The sequence below is a fragment of the Salarias fasciatus genome, chromosome 13 (assembly GCF_902148845.1).
Source record: "Salarias fasciatus chromosome 13, fSalaFa1.1, whole genome shotgun sequence".
In the NCBI taxonomy this organism is placed as follows: domain Eukaryota; kingdom Metazoa; phylum Chordata; class Actinopteri; order Blenniiformes; family Blenniidae; genus Salarias; species Salarias fasciatus.
The window spans coordinates 3,021,526-3,036,996 of NC_043757.1; the positions used below are offsets into that span (position 1 = coordinate 3,021,526).

A 15,471-nucleotide genomic window follows, 5' to 3' on the forward strand; every position below is an offset into this window, starting at 1 on the left:
AAAACGATTCATGGCTTCCAAATGTTGGAGATCTATACGAAGGACATCTGTGAAGTCCTATTCTCCCCTTCACATTTGTAGAACATCTGTGAACAGCTCAGTGGAACATATGAGGGTCTTGATATGTTCTTCACCATAAACCAGGAAGCATAAACAAAGTGAAGTCTACCGTAGAGAGAGAGTGAGAGTGAGAGATGTGTGTTTGTGTGATGTCAGAGTGGTGAATCCGGGTGAGAGGTTTAACTTATGACAGGAGCATTTTTGTTTTCCCTGGTCCGCGGGCTTCATGTGATTATGATTTTTATCAGCATGAAATTTGGTTATTCTTCCAAATATTGATTTGTGAACTCTTCCTGTGTTGATGTTGAACATCGGTTAAGAGTTCGTCTTTAAAACACTCCGATGGACCACTGATGTTCATTCAAGTCATTCCACACAGACCCGGACTCGAGCCTACCACTGACCCACTGTCACGCCACAGTGTGAATAATCAAAGTACTCCACTGAGAACAGTCAGTCTGAGAAATGAAAGCCGTGTAAGCATGACACAACAGTTTGTCTATTTCTGTCTTCACAGCTTCAAAGAAACTCCTCTGGATGATTGATGGGTTTCACACAAATATTAGGAAAAGTCTAGAACATAATAAACTGTTTCAAACATTACATTTATTCATCTTCTATTCCACTTTATCCTGTTCAGGGTCATAGGGCACCGAAACCAGCAGGACAGGTCTACATGGACAGGTGAGGACAGGCTTCCAGTTTATCAGAAATTAAATGTATGATTTCTATAAACACTCTGCTGTACTTTCATTTAGCATCAGGACTTTTCTCCAGATTTTGAGCTTCATGTTTTCAATAACGGACTTTAGCAGAAAGTTCTCTCATGCCTCTCGTTTCTTGTTGTGATGTTCAAAAGTCCTACAGCACCTGAAGGCATCAGTCGCTCCCGCCCCCGACAGGCCGCGCGCCATGATTGGAGAGGAGAGGTCTGGAGAATAGTTCACGAGGAGCACAGCAGGAGGATCACTGCCGCGCAGGGGGGAACAGGGAGAAGCAGAGCAGCAGGCAGCAGGACGCGGGAAAACAGAGGAGGACAGACTGTCAGCGCGAGCCGAACATTCCGCAGGTGAGTCCACTTCCGGTACCGCCGGATTCCGCGGCGGCTCGTTTGAACTCTCCTCACTGACAGCAGCGCGAGGGACGTGACTCAGCGCGAATGAAGACAGCTGTCTCCATGGAAACCAGTGGGGCATGCAGACACTTTGAAGAATTCTAAACCCCAAAACGATTTTTGAAACACCTCAATTAAAAGTAGTAATAAAATCTCTTTAAAATAATGCCTCTGTGTCTCTGTCCGTCTGTCTCTCTGTCTGCAGATGGGTTCTCAGGTGTCTTCAGAGCTCCAGGACATTCATGTCGTGGTGGTCGGCGGAGGATTTGGAGGAATCATAGCAGCTCAGCGCCTCAAATCCCAAAATGTGAAATTCACTCTGATCGACATGAGAGATGCTTTCCATCACAACATCGGCGCCCTGCGAGCCTCCGTTCAGTCCGGTAAAACCACGGCAACACCACCACGACAACAACGCCTCAGCCCGACCTCTGACCTCTGACCTGTCGGATGTGTCCAGGCTTTGCCCGGAGGACCTTCATCCCGTACGCTGAGACATTCGGAGACAGCTTTGTCCAGGGCCACGTGGAGCGAGTGGACACAGAGAGGCAGACGGTCGTCCTCCGGGGGGGTCGGGTGAGGACAGTCTGAGTTCTGAAAATTTGCACTCAAGTTACACCAAAGCGATTTTGTTTTGTAACCAAATGTAGACATAAGGCAGGAATTTATTTTACTTGAAGACTGACAAATTAATTTAAACCTACATAGAACAGTTTCAAACTTTTCCCAACACACTTTGAAGAACAGGCAGGTGAGAGTCTTAAACTCTGAGATATTTTAACAGTTCTGTCAGACTTCACATCCTGAACTTGATGAGTTTTCAGCAGGAGCCGGTTTTCTAGGTCAGCAGAGTCTATCCGGCCTCATTTGGCTGTGAAGAGCAGACCAGCACAATTCAGAGTCATTGACATGCAGCGGAGGCCGTCAGAGGGGCGTTGAGCTGGAGAGAGAGCTTCCTCGTGTCTGAGGAGCGCAGCAGCTCCACGGTGTCTGCGAGATCAGCTGGACTGTAGAGCCTGCTGGAGAAGAAATCATCTTTATCACATGACTCTCTTTGCTAAACCTCACTGTCATGCTTCATTTCTTCAAGATCTTCTGATTTATCATAATGCTGCAGTTTCCGATAACAAAACTTTATTTAAATGTAATTTAATATTCCTGAACAAACTTAAATCAAGTTAATATAGAGTATTGGCCTGCGAGTGTTAAATGATTCCAATTTTAACACCAGGCTAACCGATGGTAGTGAGTATATCTATGAAGACTTATCTTAAAAAATAAGAAGCATAGTTATAAAACATCTTACCCCAGTCAGTGTGGGTTAAGATTGAAGTCCTGTTAGCTGATGTCAACATAGAGGTTAAATAGTTTGTGTCTCGTCTTGTCTCATTTTCACGGTTGACAGTGTTGCCTTCTGTCTCCATTTTGCCCTCTGCTTCTCCAAATCTTAAGTTCATAAATGGCTTTTTTACTCCTCATATAGGTAAGTTAGCCCACCCTTCATTACTTCATCAGTTAATTAAGCCGGTCGCGATCAGTCGCAGTCAGTAGTGGAGTAGATTACATGTTTTATTTTGTTCTCAAGAAAGAGTAAAATTAGTCAAATTTCAAGTTGTCATAGAATTAGTTGCAGTAATGTGAGTACTTCTTGGTCACTTCAGCCCTGAAGTGGAGGCAGCAGCTGGTTCGCTGTCTGGAGGACGTCCTTGAGTCTGACGCTGGTTCTCTGCAGGAGATCCAGTACACTCACCTGATCCTCTGCACCGGGACCGACGGCCCGTTCCCCGGGAGGTTCAACGAGGCGGCCTCCTACCAGACGGCCATTGAGAAGTACGAAGACTTCATCAAAGAGGTCTGAAACGAGCGTGTAGGCCGCCAGAGACCCGCGTGGCGGTGCTTCCTCTGAGACCCCCCCTCCCTGTGTAGATCCAGGCTGCCGACTCCGTGCTGGTGGTTGGTGGAGGCTCCTCCGGGGTGGAGATGGCTGCTGAGGTCAAGACGGCGTTTCCCACCAAGAAGGTAACCACAACTTGACTGAGCGCAGGCTAGACCCGGGTGCCTGAGCCAGTCTGACCTCTGAACCTCTGACTGCCCCAGGTAGTCCTCATCCACCCTAAAACCGACTTGGGGGACCCGGACCTGCTGCCTGGGGTCAGAGACCAGGCCAAACAGGTGCTGCTGGAGAAAGGAGTGGAGCTGCTGCTGGGTACAACAGGCTGAGGGACCCGTCAGGACCTGGTCAGAACCACCTGACCCGGGTTCGTGGACCTTTAAGCTCTGTTTGTGTTACAGGGGAGAAAGTGCGCGACCTCCACCAGCTGCAGCTCAACACCACCCAGAAGGACATGGAGGTCACCACCGAGGGAGGAACCAAACTCCACACAGACCTGATCATCTGCTGCACGGGACTCCGAGTCAACACCTTGGCCTACAAGTCCACGCTCAGTCAGTACACACACACACACGCACGCACGCACGCACACACACACACACACACATGCGCACGCAAATCGAAAGCTGCCTGTTTTCAAAAACTAGTCAGATCTTCTAGAACCTAGTCAGATTTGAATTTCTAAGTTGTCTTAAACAGTGGTGGATGTTATTGAAGTTTGTTTATTTGAAGTTCTGATCTGGATATTGAGACGTTCTCAGCTCCGGGTTGTTCTGGTCCAGAACTCCATGACCGCAACATTGACTTGCTCCAGCGATCCATTCAGTTCAATAAATATTTCACATTTGCTCGTCAATGTGTTCTGAATTTTGCCCAGTTTTTTCAAGTTGCACGCCTTTCTTGCGATGTTGAGAGCTTTTAGTTTCATTCGTTGTTTCAGAATATGAGTCTTCTGTTTGCGAACCAGAGGATGATGGCTGGTGTGTTGTTTCTCAGGGTAAAGGGTGGCAGTGGTGTTTCAATTCACTTCAGTCCATTTTGAGAGGAAGAAAGCAGCCATCTGGTGCTCTGCCGATCCCTCCTCCAGTTCACTGCCCTCACTTTTAGCGTAGCCACCGGAGGTCAAGAATCCTTTCTCAAAAAAAGTAGACGATAGTCCACAACCGAAGACATAAGAGCAAATGTCAAACCAGACAAGACACAGGAGTTCAAAAACGATTCCAAACCCAGTCTAAAGGCTAATTTGGAGCTGGACCAGACATCGGGTAGAAACCAGGTAAACATGAGCAGCTAACCAGGTCCAAGCCCACTGTGAACCCTGTCCTAGATCTGAAGCCTTTCTAGAGACCAGTTCTAAACCAGTCTTAAAGAGTCCAACTTCCATGTGGGAAACCTGTCACGGTATTTTGTACATTGATCGGAGCGTGTTTGTGGGAATAAAGGCTGGTTTGACTGTGCAGACGGAAGCCTTCCTGACTGGAACACAGCGTCACGTTGTTCCTGCTGAATTCCGCCCGAGGATGCGTCCGTTTTTAGCTTCCCTTTGGTCACGGCGGTGGTCTGCGATGGTTCCTGCTCACGCTGCCGCATGTTCCTCAGGTTCCAGCATGGCTGAGGACGGAGCTCTGCGGGTCAACCAGCACATGCAGGTGGAAGGTTTCTCCAACATCTTCGCAGCAGGTGACTGCGCCAACGTGAACGAGCCCAAGATGGCGTACCACGCTGCGCTGCACGCCGAAGTCGCTGCCGCCAACGTCATCAACAGCATCTCCGGGAGGAAGCTAACGACGTATCAGACGGGTAAGCGGGTGTGGCTAGGCTGGTTCTTCCCACTGTTTCTGAGATGCATCACCTTCATCTCCTCTGTGTGGACGTTTGCTAGGTAACATCACCATGGTGATGGCGATGGGCTGGAACGACGGCGTCGGACAGTTCAATGGTTTCCAGCTCCCACGATTCCTCGTCACTTTTTTTAAAAGTCGCAGCCTGCTTGTGTGGAAGAGCTGGTGGGACATGAATCAGAAAGAGCACTGACACACACACACACACACACACACACACACACACACAATCACACACGTGCCTTATCTTGATGTCATTATAATGTGTAAACAGTGACTCAAGCAGTTTTTTTCTTATTTTTACAAAGAAGTGATAGGGCACCAAACACAGATCCCTGTGGGACACCTCCTCCACTCTCACTGTTCTACTTCATGTTTAACATCGTTTATTATCTGGAATAATAAAATAAAAGCACACTGCCAAACTTCTTCACTTGCCTTCATTTGTCATGCTGATTCCTGACAAACAGTAACTGATTACATCTCGCAGTAACATGTTTTCTTTTTTTAAGGGATGGCGTTACTCCATAAGACACTCCCAAACAGAATTAAGGACATTACTTTCATGACATTACTAGAGTGGAAAAACATGTCCAGTTCATCATTTGTCTCTCAGATGTTTGATATAGAAGTTGAAGGATGAAAATAGCTCATATTTAAATGTTTGTGTTGAGTACCTACTGAAGTTAGAATTCTAGGCAGCGAGCCCTGCATGGTGAACAGTAAACAGGCTCAAGTTTACATGGGAGAATTTTAATTCAGAATAAAACTTAATTCTGATTCAAAATGACCCCATAAACGCCTAATTCCAAATGAAAATGATTATTCCAAATGGAAATTAATTCTGAATAAAGTGGCTGGTTTATTTTGATTGTAGAGGGTATTAAATATTGCCTTGAGTATCCCTTCATTCTGTTTTAGGGTAACTCTGGTCATTCTGTGCGTGCTTGTTCCTCAGTGTTGTCGCAACAATGCACATATTTCAAGATGGCTGCCTGAAGCAAGATTTGAACTTGAACCAAGATGGTTCATTTAATGGGAGCCTGAGAAGAAATGCAAATAAAGAAAAGTTGATGGGCAGAAGCATAAAGATGAAGCTGTAGAGTTAAAGTCGATCAAGAAAGGGGGAAAAAATGCAGGAACTGGAGCTCAATTCTGGTAAACATAAATACGTCATGTCCACTCCCTGTCCAATCAGAACCCTTCTCAACCCCCAGATCCTACGCAGAATTAAATAAAGGTGAATAAACTTATTTTCCCAAACCTGGATTTGGAAATACTATTCCCATGTAAACACGAAGAAGAGTACTTTAATTTCAAATTAACTGTAACTGTGGCCACTGACTCATTATTGCTGCTCAGTGCACCAGAGGGTCATTTCTGATATTTGTGACTGATTTTAAAGGTGCAGTAGTACCCGCTCACCTGATCCTGTAATACCACCTTCTGCCACTAGAGGGGACAGTTGTCACTTCAGCAGCAGTGCAAAGTCAGCAGTGACTCGGTACTACGAACTGCAGGGCTTGTTGGAAGAGGTACCCGTCTACAAAACATGTTGGACAGAGGGGCTGAGGACCAGGATTAGGAAACACTGACCCTAAGTCTCCCAAAACTGACATATTGTACCGTAATACCACTTCATCCCAGCAGAAGGTGCAGTGAGTCACTCTGATCCAACCAGGAAGTGACTCACTGCTGCCACCCAGTGCTCTAACCTGGCATTACACTAACTTTATGCACTGTCCCAATCGTTTGGTACTGGGCCACAAAGAAAGAATAATGTTTATTTTGAAAGTGTACATTTAAACTTCTTTGAGTCCACATTGAATTATATTTTGAAAAACGCTTCTTTTCCCCCAGTGCTTATGTACTTAGCTTGTTTTACTGGATCGCAACATAACACTGTTGTCCCTCTCAGGCTCGAAGTCATCTTGGTTATCTGCCCATTTTTGAAGAAATACCACTTCTGGATCTGAACTTGGCAGGCAGACCACATCTGGATCTGGCCTCTGTAGACAAACCACATCTGTATCTGACATCTGGAGACAAACCACAGCTGTGTTTGACCTTGGGAGACAGAGCACCTCTGAATTTAACCTCTGTTGACAGAACTCTTTCAGATCTGACCTCTGGAGACAGAGCACATCCTGATCTGACCTCTGGAGACAGAGTGCTTCTGGATGTGACCTCTGGAGACGGAGCACATCTGTATCTGACCTCTGGAAACGGCACATCAGCAGGAGCCACTGTCTTCTGGGAATATTCGCTGAACATTTCCTGTCACATTGTAACCCGAATCCAGCACATCCCAGCCGGAGGAAGCTAACTCATCATGTTTGATCTCCCTCCCCCAACCCGACCTGAGGAGAACAACATAAACAGAACTTTAAGATGTCTGAATTTTTAAGACAGTGCTCTTGTTTTTTGTTTTCATATCTATATCTATATATATCTATATCTATCTATCTATCTATCTATCTATCTATATATATATATGTATATGTGTGTGTGTGTGTGTGTGTGTGCATATATATTATTTAAATTAAACTTTAAAAACATAGAAAATAAAAACTTTACAAAACCACAAAAGAAAAAAAACATCACAATCAGATCACTGACATAAAAAAATCTAGCAATATCACGTGAGTTTTGTGTTTATTTGTTTTTTTTTAATTCTTTTGTTTTTTGGAGGGCTCACCTGACGTCACTGTGACGTCACGGCACGGATGCGGAAGCTGAAGTCTCCGTGGAGAAGATGAACTAAAATGTGAAAGGAGCCGCTGGGAAGCAGAGAATAAAGCTCCGGAGCAGGAGGAGGAGAAGGAGCCGTGGGAGGAGGAGGAGCAGCAGGAGGAGAGCGAGAACTAGCAGCAGCAGGACCGGACCCAGAACCAGCAGCAGGGAGCGACCTGCTCCCCCTCGGGCTGCAGCCTCTCTGCCTCCGACATGCAGCCCATCTCATCCAGCCTCCTCTCAGTACTCCACCGTTATCGTCTCCGTTATCTTTACATGAACCCTGTCGGTGCCTCCGGGTCCGGGTCGGAGCCGCTGCGGAGCCCCGCGGGTCTTTAACCGGCTCCATCTCGTCCTCTTCTGGGGGTGAGTGTTCAGTCTACGGAACTCCTTTGAAAAAAATACGGATTTAATATAATCGGTGTTTTATTTAACTTCCCAAAGTGTCAGGATAACATGTAAAGTAACTTCAGGTTCGGAAAAGTGTCCTCATTACTTCGGCTGGGAATGGACTTCACCAAAGTGAAGCTAGTTTTGGTAAATCTTATACTTTCTTCAGCCTCTGTGTGTCTACCACCACGGTCCAGCGCTGAGCGCAGCTGCTGAGCACCGCCCGGAACCCGGCGACTCTCCGGGGAAAAGCGCACATTTCACATGGCTGAGCGACATTATGAGAAAGCCGAAGCGCAGAAGACCCGCGACTGGGTTTAAAAAGATAGTTAGTCACATGAAAATGATTTCAGTTCAGGCAAAGGGCAGGGGGACTGTCAAAATCCATTTTTGTCAAAGGAGTTCAGGGTTGTGACTCTGCCCGGAGCGGAGCAGATGGACTGAAAGCAGCGCTCAAAATATTTTCTTTGGAAAAAAACCTAATAATGATTAAAAGACTGTTATTTCGAAATCATGTCAGGGGCGACTTGTTTAATGTAATGTGCAACACAGTGTGTCACGTGTGGAGAACAAAAGGAGGTTTAAAGCCAGAAAACTGAAAGAAAAGAAAATGATTCCATAAAGAACTGTTTTGTGTGCTGACGTCATCGCGTTAATCTGGGAGTGATGACGCCATCACGTTAATCTGGAGCGAGACTGACATGTTGTACTGGAGTACAAACTGTAATCTCGAGTACTGGATTTTCACTTAACGCTTGAAAAATAGTAACGGAGCTTCGGATGAAAAGGAACTAGTGGATTTACAAAGCTCTTGTGTTACAGTTACCTCATTAACAACCTGATAAAACCAGTCTTGTGCCTTTACTGGTTACTGTAAATAAATCTCCGGTAAAATTTTTTCCCTGATAAATTATTACATTTACTAGTTAATCTTGAAAAAATAATGGAAGTAACTTCACTAGTTTCAGGAAATAATAGATGGTAAACTAGCTGCTACTTGCCATCAGTTTCATTCACTAGTTAATAATAATAGTATTAATTAAATAGTAATACTTATTAAGTAATGTTAGTAAATAAAGTAAAAAAAAAACATATTGACTGTTACTTCAGGAGTTACTGCAAGTCAGACATAAATTGCAACCTGAATTATCTTTGGATTGCTAGTTACTTTTTTGAAAAGTTAAGTGGTGACTCACTATTTGTGAGGTGGTGTGTTAATGTTCACTCGTCTGCATTATCGGTGAATGAAGATGCTCTATAATCTGGATGTTAGAAGGAGGAAGATGCTCTATAAACGGGGTGTTAGCTCTTCTTAAAGAAACAGATTTAAGAACTAATGTCATTGAGAAACAGAACAAAACAGCTGAGATAATCTACCAACAGATGATCTCTAAATGAATGCTCACTGCTATTTAAACATGTTACTTCAAATCACAGCTAGTGTGCATACAAGCTAATGCTAATGTGACTTCCAGTGAGACATGTTTCATGTGTCTGTCAGGAAGACTGAGTTAGTCCAGAAGGACCCAAACCTGCTCCTTTCACACACATAAATACATGTGTTATAGCAATCAATACACCCAGTCTGTGAAGACTTTTTAAAGCATGGCCTGTGTAAAAAATTAGCTGTCAGTTCTTTGGTCATTTATATTTTACACACCATCCCAACTTTTCTGGAAGTATGCTAGTCTGTTGGTGCACCCCCTCCTCATCTGTCACAGCTGCTCCTGATTGGCTAGAGGAGACAGGTCTGGATGCAGGGATGCTCCTGATCTGTTGGCAGCCTGCCTGGAAGACAGGGTGGGAACATCAGCTGATTGATGATAAGAGGAGGAGGAAGAGGAGGGGTGAGGAGGAGGAAGAGGAGGAGCTGAGGAGACGGAAGAGGAGGAGCTGAAGAGGAGGAAGAGGAGGAGATGAGTGTTGTGGTAAATCCACGATGAGCCGGGTCTGCTGCAGACAACAAGTGTTCAGAGAGAGAGAGAGTGACCAAGGAGGGCGAGCGAGGATCAGTCCAGGTTACTCTGTAACAGAGAGAGTGAGAGAGGTTACCACGGCAACACAAGGACGGCAACGCAAGGACGAGGAGTCACAGACACGCAGGTAAGATACCGGTGTGTGTGTGTGTGTGTGTGTGTGTGTGTGTGTGTGTGTGTGTGTGTGTGTGTGGTGTGTGTGTGTGTGTGTGTGTGTGTGTGTGTGTGTGTGTGTATGTATGTGTGTGTGTGTGTGTGTGTGTGTGTGTGTGTGTGTGTGTGTGTGTGTGTTTGTGTGTGTGTGTGTGTCTGTGGACCATTGCATGCTGGGAGGAGGCGGGGTGAGGAGGGGAATCCTATTAGCAGAGTCCAGGAAAAGTAGGGCTAACAGTGTGCTTATCAGTCTCAGTGTATTTATTAGTGTTTGTCTCACAGACAGGGACACACACATACATGTACACACACTGACACAGTGAGGCTTCTTCTGCTGGTGTGTGTTGACTTGTGGTGGCATCCTTCAGGGATCCTTCATCAGTGCCAATGTCTCTTTGGTGTGTTTTGTCCTGGTGTCTGTTTGTTCGGGTTTGTTTTGTCCTGATGTCTCCTTGTTTCTGTGTCAACCATGAGTTGTTGAGGGTGAAAATTTTGAGAATCATTTTAGGTGGACTTCTTTCGTATGTGTGTTTGTGTGTGTGTGTGTGGTAACTGAAGGCCACCTGACAAGAGGTGGCTGTGATCAGTCGGTTTGAGGGTGGATGTTTGGTACACATTGTTCCAGTGAGATTTGAGTCGAGGTGGCGTCCCTCAGGGTTCTGTTCTCAGCACGTTTTTGTTCCTCAGAAACTTTTTACTGATATTGTCACTTTGTTTCTATCAGGTAAGCCTTTGCTTGTGGTTTGTTTATGGAGGAAACATAACTGGGTATTTACAAAAACAGATATTTCCCCCTCCAACACATTTTTCAATAAATGTTGGTTTACATAAAACCTCAAGAGCGGCAATGAGCAAAACTATAGGCGACAGTGTAGCAAGAAGCGTCACGCCGCTCTAGTCAGTTAGAGTCCTGGGAAAAACAAGATGTTGTAATATCACAGTTGTTGCTTTGTGTAAATGGACTGTCTGTCTGGTTGGATTGACAGATGTTTATGATTAAACTCCCGAGCAGGTTCAAAGAGGAAATGTATCGCTATCTGTGGAGGTTTCAGTGTTTTCTGCTGAGTCAGCTGAAACCAGAGGCTTGGAGCCTGTTATCCTTTCAATCTGTCAGCTGTAAAAAAGAGTTCAAAGTTCAATATGAAAAAAAAAAACCCTCTCAAGCAACAGGAGCTGTTAATGTTTCTGGGTTCCTCTCAGATGTTAAATGCTGCCAACAACAAGTTCAATCTCCCGAAGCACTGTGATGACTAGTCTTCTCACCTGAACCTCCTCCAAGCAGCTTTTCCTCTTGTATTTATAGAACCTGGCACCCACATCCTGCCGCCACTATGCTGCACAACACCGAAGACATGAGCGGTCCTGTAATCACATCAGCGATAGAGAAGGCAGGAATGAGGCCTTTAAGTATCTCAAGAATAGAAAGTGCTTTATTGATCCTGGAGGGAAATCTTTAACATCACAAGTTAATTCAATTCAACTTTATTTATAATGCTCAAAAATAACACAGTCATCTAAAAACACTTTTACAGACCAAAAACAATTATTCAACTTCAGCAAGCAGAGGAGACAAAGAAAGTCAAAACCCTTTTTAAACAACCTGCAGAATCACAGTCAGAGGAGGAGACTTTCTGTTGAATCTGACTCAGAGGTGGAGATTTCCTGCTCTCTTGTTCTGGTTGGAGGTTGTGGGACAGAGAGCAACAAGAAACACACAGATTGTCATAAACTCACTGCAGACGGTGGAGGCTCAGACTGAACTTCCAGGAACTTGCGGACAGACGGGAAGAGCTGTTAGAAATGGGTTGATGCTGATAAGGTACCTGAGGCTGAGAGCCACGCTTCCTGCACACCGTCACCTGGCCGGCCTGGTGTCCCGGCAGCACAGGACCTGTTCAGGACGGTAACAGAACCACCTGCACTCACAGAGATTGCTCGTGACGAGCAGTGATGTGGAGCTCACAGTCTGTGCTGCTCTGAAACCCCCATCAGGACTGATGTACTGAAAAGTTCATTCAAGCCACTGAAAGACCTTTCACCTTTCTTTCAGCGTTTCGTGCAGGTCGTGAGGTTAAAGGCTGCAGTTGAGGTAGTGGGAGATGCTTCTGAGAGCTTAAGAACTGAGATGAGATCCAAGCTGTTGTTGAGGGGTAAAGCTTACGACCAACAGTTGGAGTTGTGGGAGAATGCCATCAACTAAGTTATATTAAGTGAAATACAATGATAGTTTTTAGTTAAGTTAATAGGACATTTGTGGTTGATGCTCTATCTCGAACCTGTCTGTGATCAGAAGGAAACAGGTTGAAGCTTCAGAATGGTCCCAGTTAATGTGGGTCCGCTTTCTAGGTCCACAGTGAAGAGCTGCCGTAGTTTGCATCAGTGGAGGGTGATAACGGTGGGCCTCTTAGTTTTAACGCTACACCCCGAGCACATAGGTGGCTAGCTATCAGTGCAGCATCGCTGATCTCTCAGCTACAATAACTGCTGCCATCTGCAGGTCACTCCAGGATCACAGTACTGCGTTCACTCTCAGTGAAACGGTATCACTTGGTGAACAAAGGTGGGAAATGTCCTCAAAGAGAATTCCAGTTCCTCCTCACGTTTTCACCTTTGTTTTCTCATCCCTCCTTCACTGAGGTGGAGGATGGTCGCGTTTGTTCCAGCCGATGAATAAAGAATGAGAGCTCTTTGGTTTCTGGTGGCAGGTGTGATCTGGTCTGTCCAATGACGTTTTAGCTCACCTCCACAGAGAAGTACATGCTGTCAGCAGTTTACCTTCTGAAAACACTTGTGTTTCAGCCAAAGAAAGTCTTCATGGTGTAGCATACCTGCTCTAAGAGATCCAGGCGCCAGGTGGGAGTTGTACGGATCGGTTCAGTGTTTCAGGCCCATCTGTGGTGAGTGTGTTAGGTCCAGTCCAGAACACAGGACAGGGCTCCGCTGCTGGCTGATTGTACACTGGGGATTGGCTGTGGTGGTATTTTTACACACTGAAGTCTCCAAGACAGATTATAAAGGCAGGAACCTTACTCATACATCAACCAAAGGTAAAAAACCAGGGGAGCTGGTTATTCTGGTCTGTGAATCTGTGCCACGTTTGAACTTGGTCGGACTACGTGTTTGGGAGGTCCTGCTCTGTATGGATACTGGATATTTTCCAGGTTTCAGGACATTGTTCGACTGGTTCTGGCTTTAGATTGGTGGTTCTGGAAGAATCAGCTGCTTGGTTCGTAGATGAGTTCAGGTGATTTCAATGCTTCTAAAAACGAACTCATGCGGAGTAGGTCCTGATTGGATTTATTATCAAAGTAGTTCATGACCTGGCTCTAACTGGTTAATTAGCTTGGTTCTGGGCTAAGTATTTATTTGCTTGGTTGCATTTGGACTGGTTCTGAAGTAGATCTGGATCAATTTGGCCTACTTTTCTACAGGTGTGTTCTTTGTATTGGACTGCACAGGTTCCAATAAACAGCACTGAGAGTTTGAACAGTTCTTGGGGCCTTTACTTTCACCCTCACATTGACAGGTGTGTGTTTTTTTGCTGCGAGTGACTGTTTGATGACCGAATGGTTTCTAGGGTGTCTGAATTTGTGTAAATTTTTGTTTCTTGAATGGCTGTGAAGTAGGAACTCTCTAATCTTCAGTTTGTCTGTTTCGGCTGCAGGTTAAGCACATGAAGCACATGGAGGATGGACCTGGACCTGTAGTCCTTCCTGTGACCCTCCTCTGAAATATCTGTGTACCAAGAGTGTAAAGGGCGGTTTGCACAAACAGCAAAGGTCCACAAAAGCTTGGCTGTCTGGCTATTAAGATCCTAGAGGAGGCATGTCTCAGGAAGGTAAAGTGCTGCACCTGTATGTGGAAGTGCGCTCTGTGCCTGAGGATGGGGGCAAGGGGTCAGCGAGAGGGGACGACGATACCACTCACCTGATGCTCCAGTGTCCAGATGTCCTCCCCCACTCTCAGAGGAGCTCTGCTCACTCGAGCCCAAACCGCAGCCCTGCCCCCTCCCCAGTCACCCAGCATTATCCAGGAGCCAGGAACCACAGCTTGCCCTCCTCAAAGTCCTCCTCCAGACACTCAGTCAGCTTCCATCTCCAGAACCCAGACGCCACAGGGTCTCCCACCCAGTACGCTCGACAACAAGTGTTGCCTGACAGTTTCGGTCAGTTACTGGAAGTCCTTGCTCCGGGAACAGTTGGTTCGAGCCGTCATGGCTCACTCGGACGCACCTTTTCACTTGATGTGGACCCTTACCAAGGAAAGATGCTCATATCTCCATCCTCGGGACGGATGAATGCTTCCTCCCCACCAACCCGTAATCGCAGGTCCTATGAGGTTGAGGGAATTGAGGATGACGAGGGGAAGACATCTGTGGTGTCCTTTGGCTACATTGAGAAGTCAAATGTTCACAACATGGCCGGGCGTCGTGCCTCTGCATGTCAAAATGAATACAACTCTTCTTTCAACAAGATGGAGGGGCAGCTGCCGCCTCATCTCCGCAAGAGGCTGAGCGATCCTGTTTGGCACAATGGCCAGCCTCCACTGGAGGACCCATCACACGGTCACCACTACTCATCCCACAGTCAGTCCCCACGCGACTTGCCCTCACTGCAGAAGGCGACCTTGGATTCAGCTGCCAGAGATGCGACCCACAGGGCATTAGAGGAGTTTGGGTCCCCTGAACTGAAGCGTAGATTAGCAGGTTATGGTCCAGAAAGTTACAGTTACAGTCCGACTCTTCCACGGCAGCAGCAGTCCCCTCGCTGCCGATCTTGGGGAGGGTCCCCCATCCTTCCTCGAACCGCCCGCACCTTGCCGCCCAAGACCCAACTGCTACAGCTGGACCAGGGAGTCTGCCACAGTTCAGTAACAGGATTACCCAGAAGTCCAGCTTCTGACCAACTGTGTGCCCACATTGGCCATTCATCTCACTCGAAGGCCTCAGCACCTCACTCCCTGAACCAACACAGGCTATGTGTGGGGGTTGATAGCCCGAGGTTAGCCAACAAGTTCCACCCACCACTACCTGCAGGCAGACCCACAGACATCCAGCACGAGCTCCCAGCAGGCTCCTTTCCTTCAGTCAACCCTTCCAGGACAGACTGCCTGCCATCGCACAGAGTTACTAATGGCTATAATACTAAATTCACCAACTCCGGCCGTAATGGTCCAGACAATTCACACTACACTGATCGTGATCAGTTTAATTCATCCAGAAAGGCTCCCTCCAAATGGTCTCACTCCAGCAGGAGGATGAGCGATGAAACAAGTCCAACCAGTGGTAGCAGAAGCATCTCTCCATCCTCGAAT

The 15,471-nt window shown here is 46.3% G+C and overlaps 2 protein-coding genes across 2 annotated transcripts; both read left to right on the top strand.

Annotated features, from left to right (window-relative positions):
- Positions 1-967: 967 nt before the first annotated feature.
- Positions 968-5,325, top strand: aifm2 (AIF family member 2). Its single transcript, XM_030107529.1, has 9 exons — positions 968-1,129; positions 1,380-1,557; positions 1,635-1,750; positions 2,907-3,026; positions 3,101-3,193; positions 3,272-3,380; positions 3,467-3,619; positions 4,665-4,865; positions 4,948-5,325. Exons 2-9 carry the CDS (start codon positions 1,380-1,382, stop codon positions 5,097-5,099), a joined length of 1,122 nt encoding a protein of 373 aa, XP_029963389.1. The 5' UTR covers positions 968-1,129; the 3' UTR covers positions 5,100-5,325.
- Positions 5,326-9,915: 4,590 nt separating this feature from the next.
- On the top strand, positions 9,916-15,418 carry LOC115399231 (uncharacterized). The gene is made up of 3 exons (XM_030106512.1): positions 9,916-10,132; positions 13,823-15,322; positions 15,411-15,418. The coding sequence occupies exons 2-3, from the start codon at positions 13,984-13,986 to the stop codon at positions 15,416-15,418; spliced, it is 1,347 nt and encodes a 448-aa protein (XP_029962372.1). The 5' UTR covers positions 9,916-10,132; positions 13,823-13,983.
- The last annotated feature ends 53 nt before the right edge of the window (positions 15,419-15,471 follow it).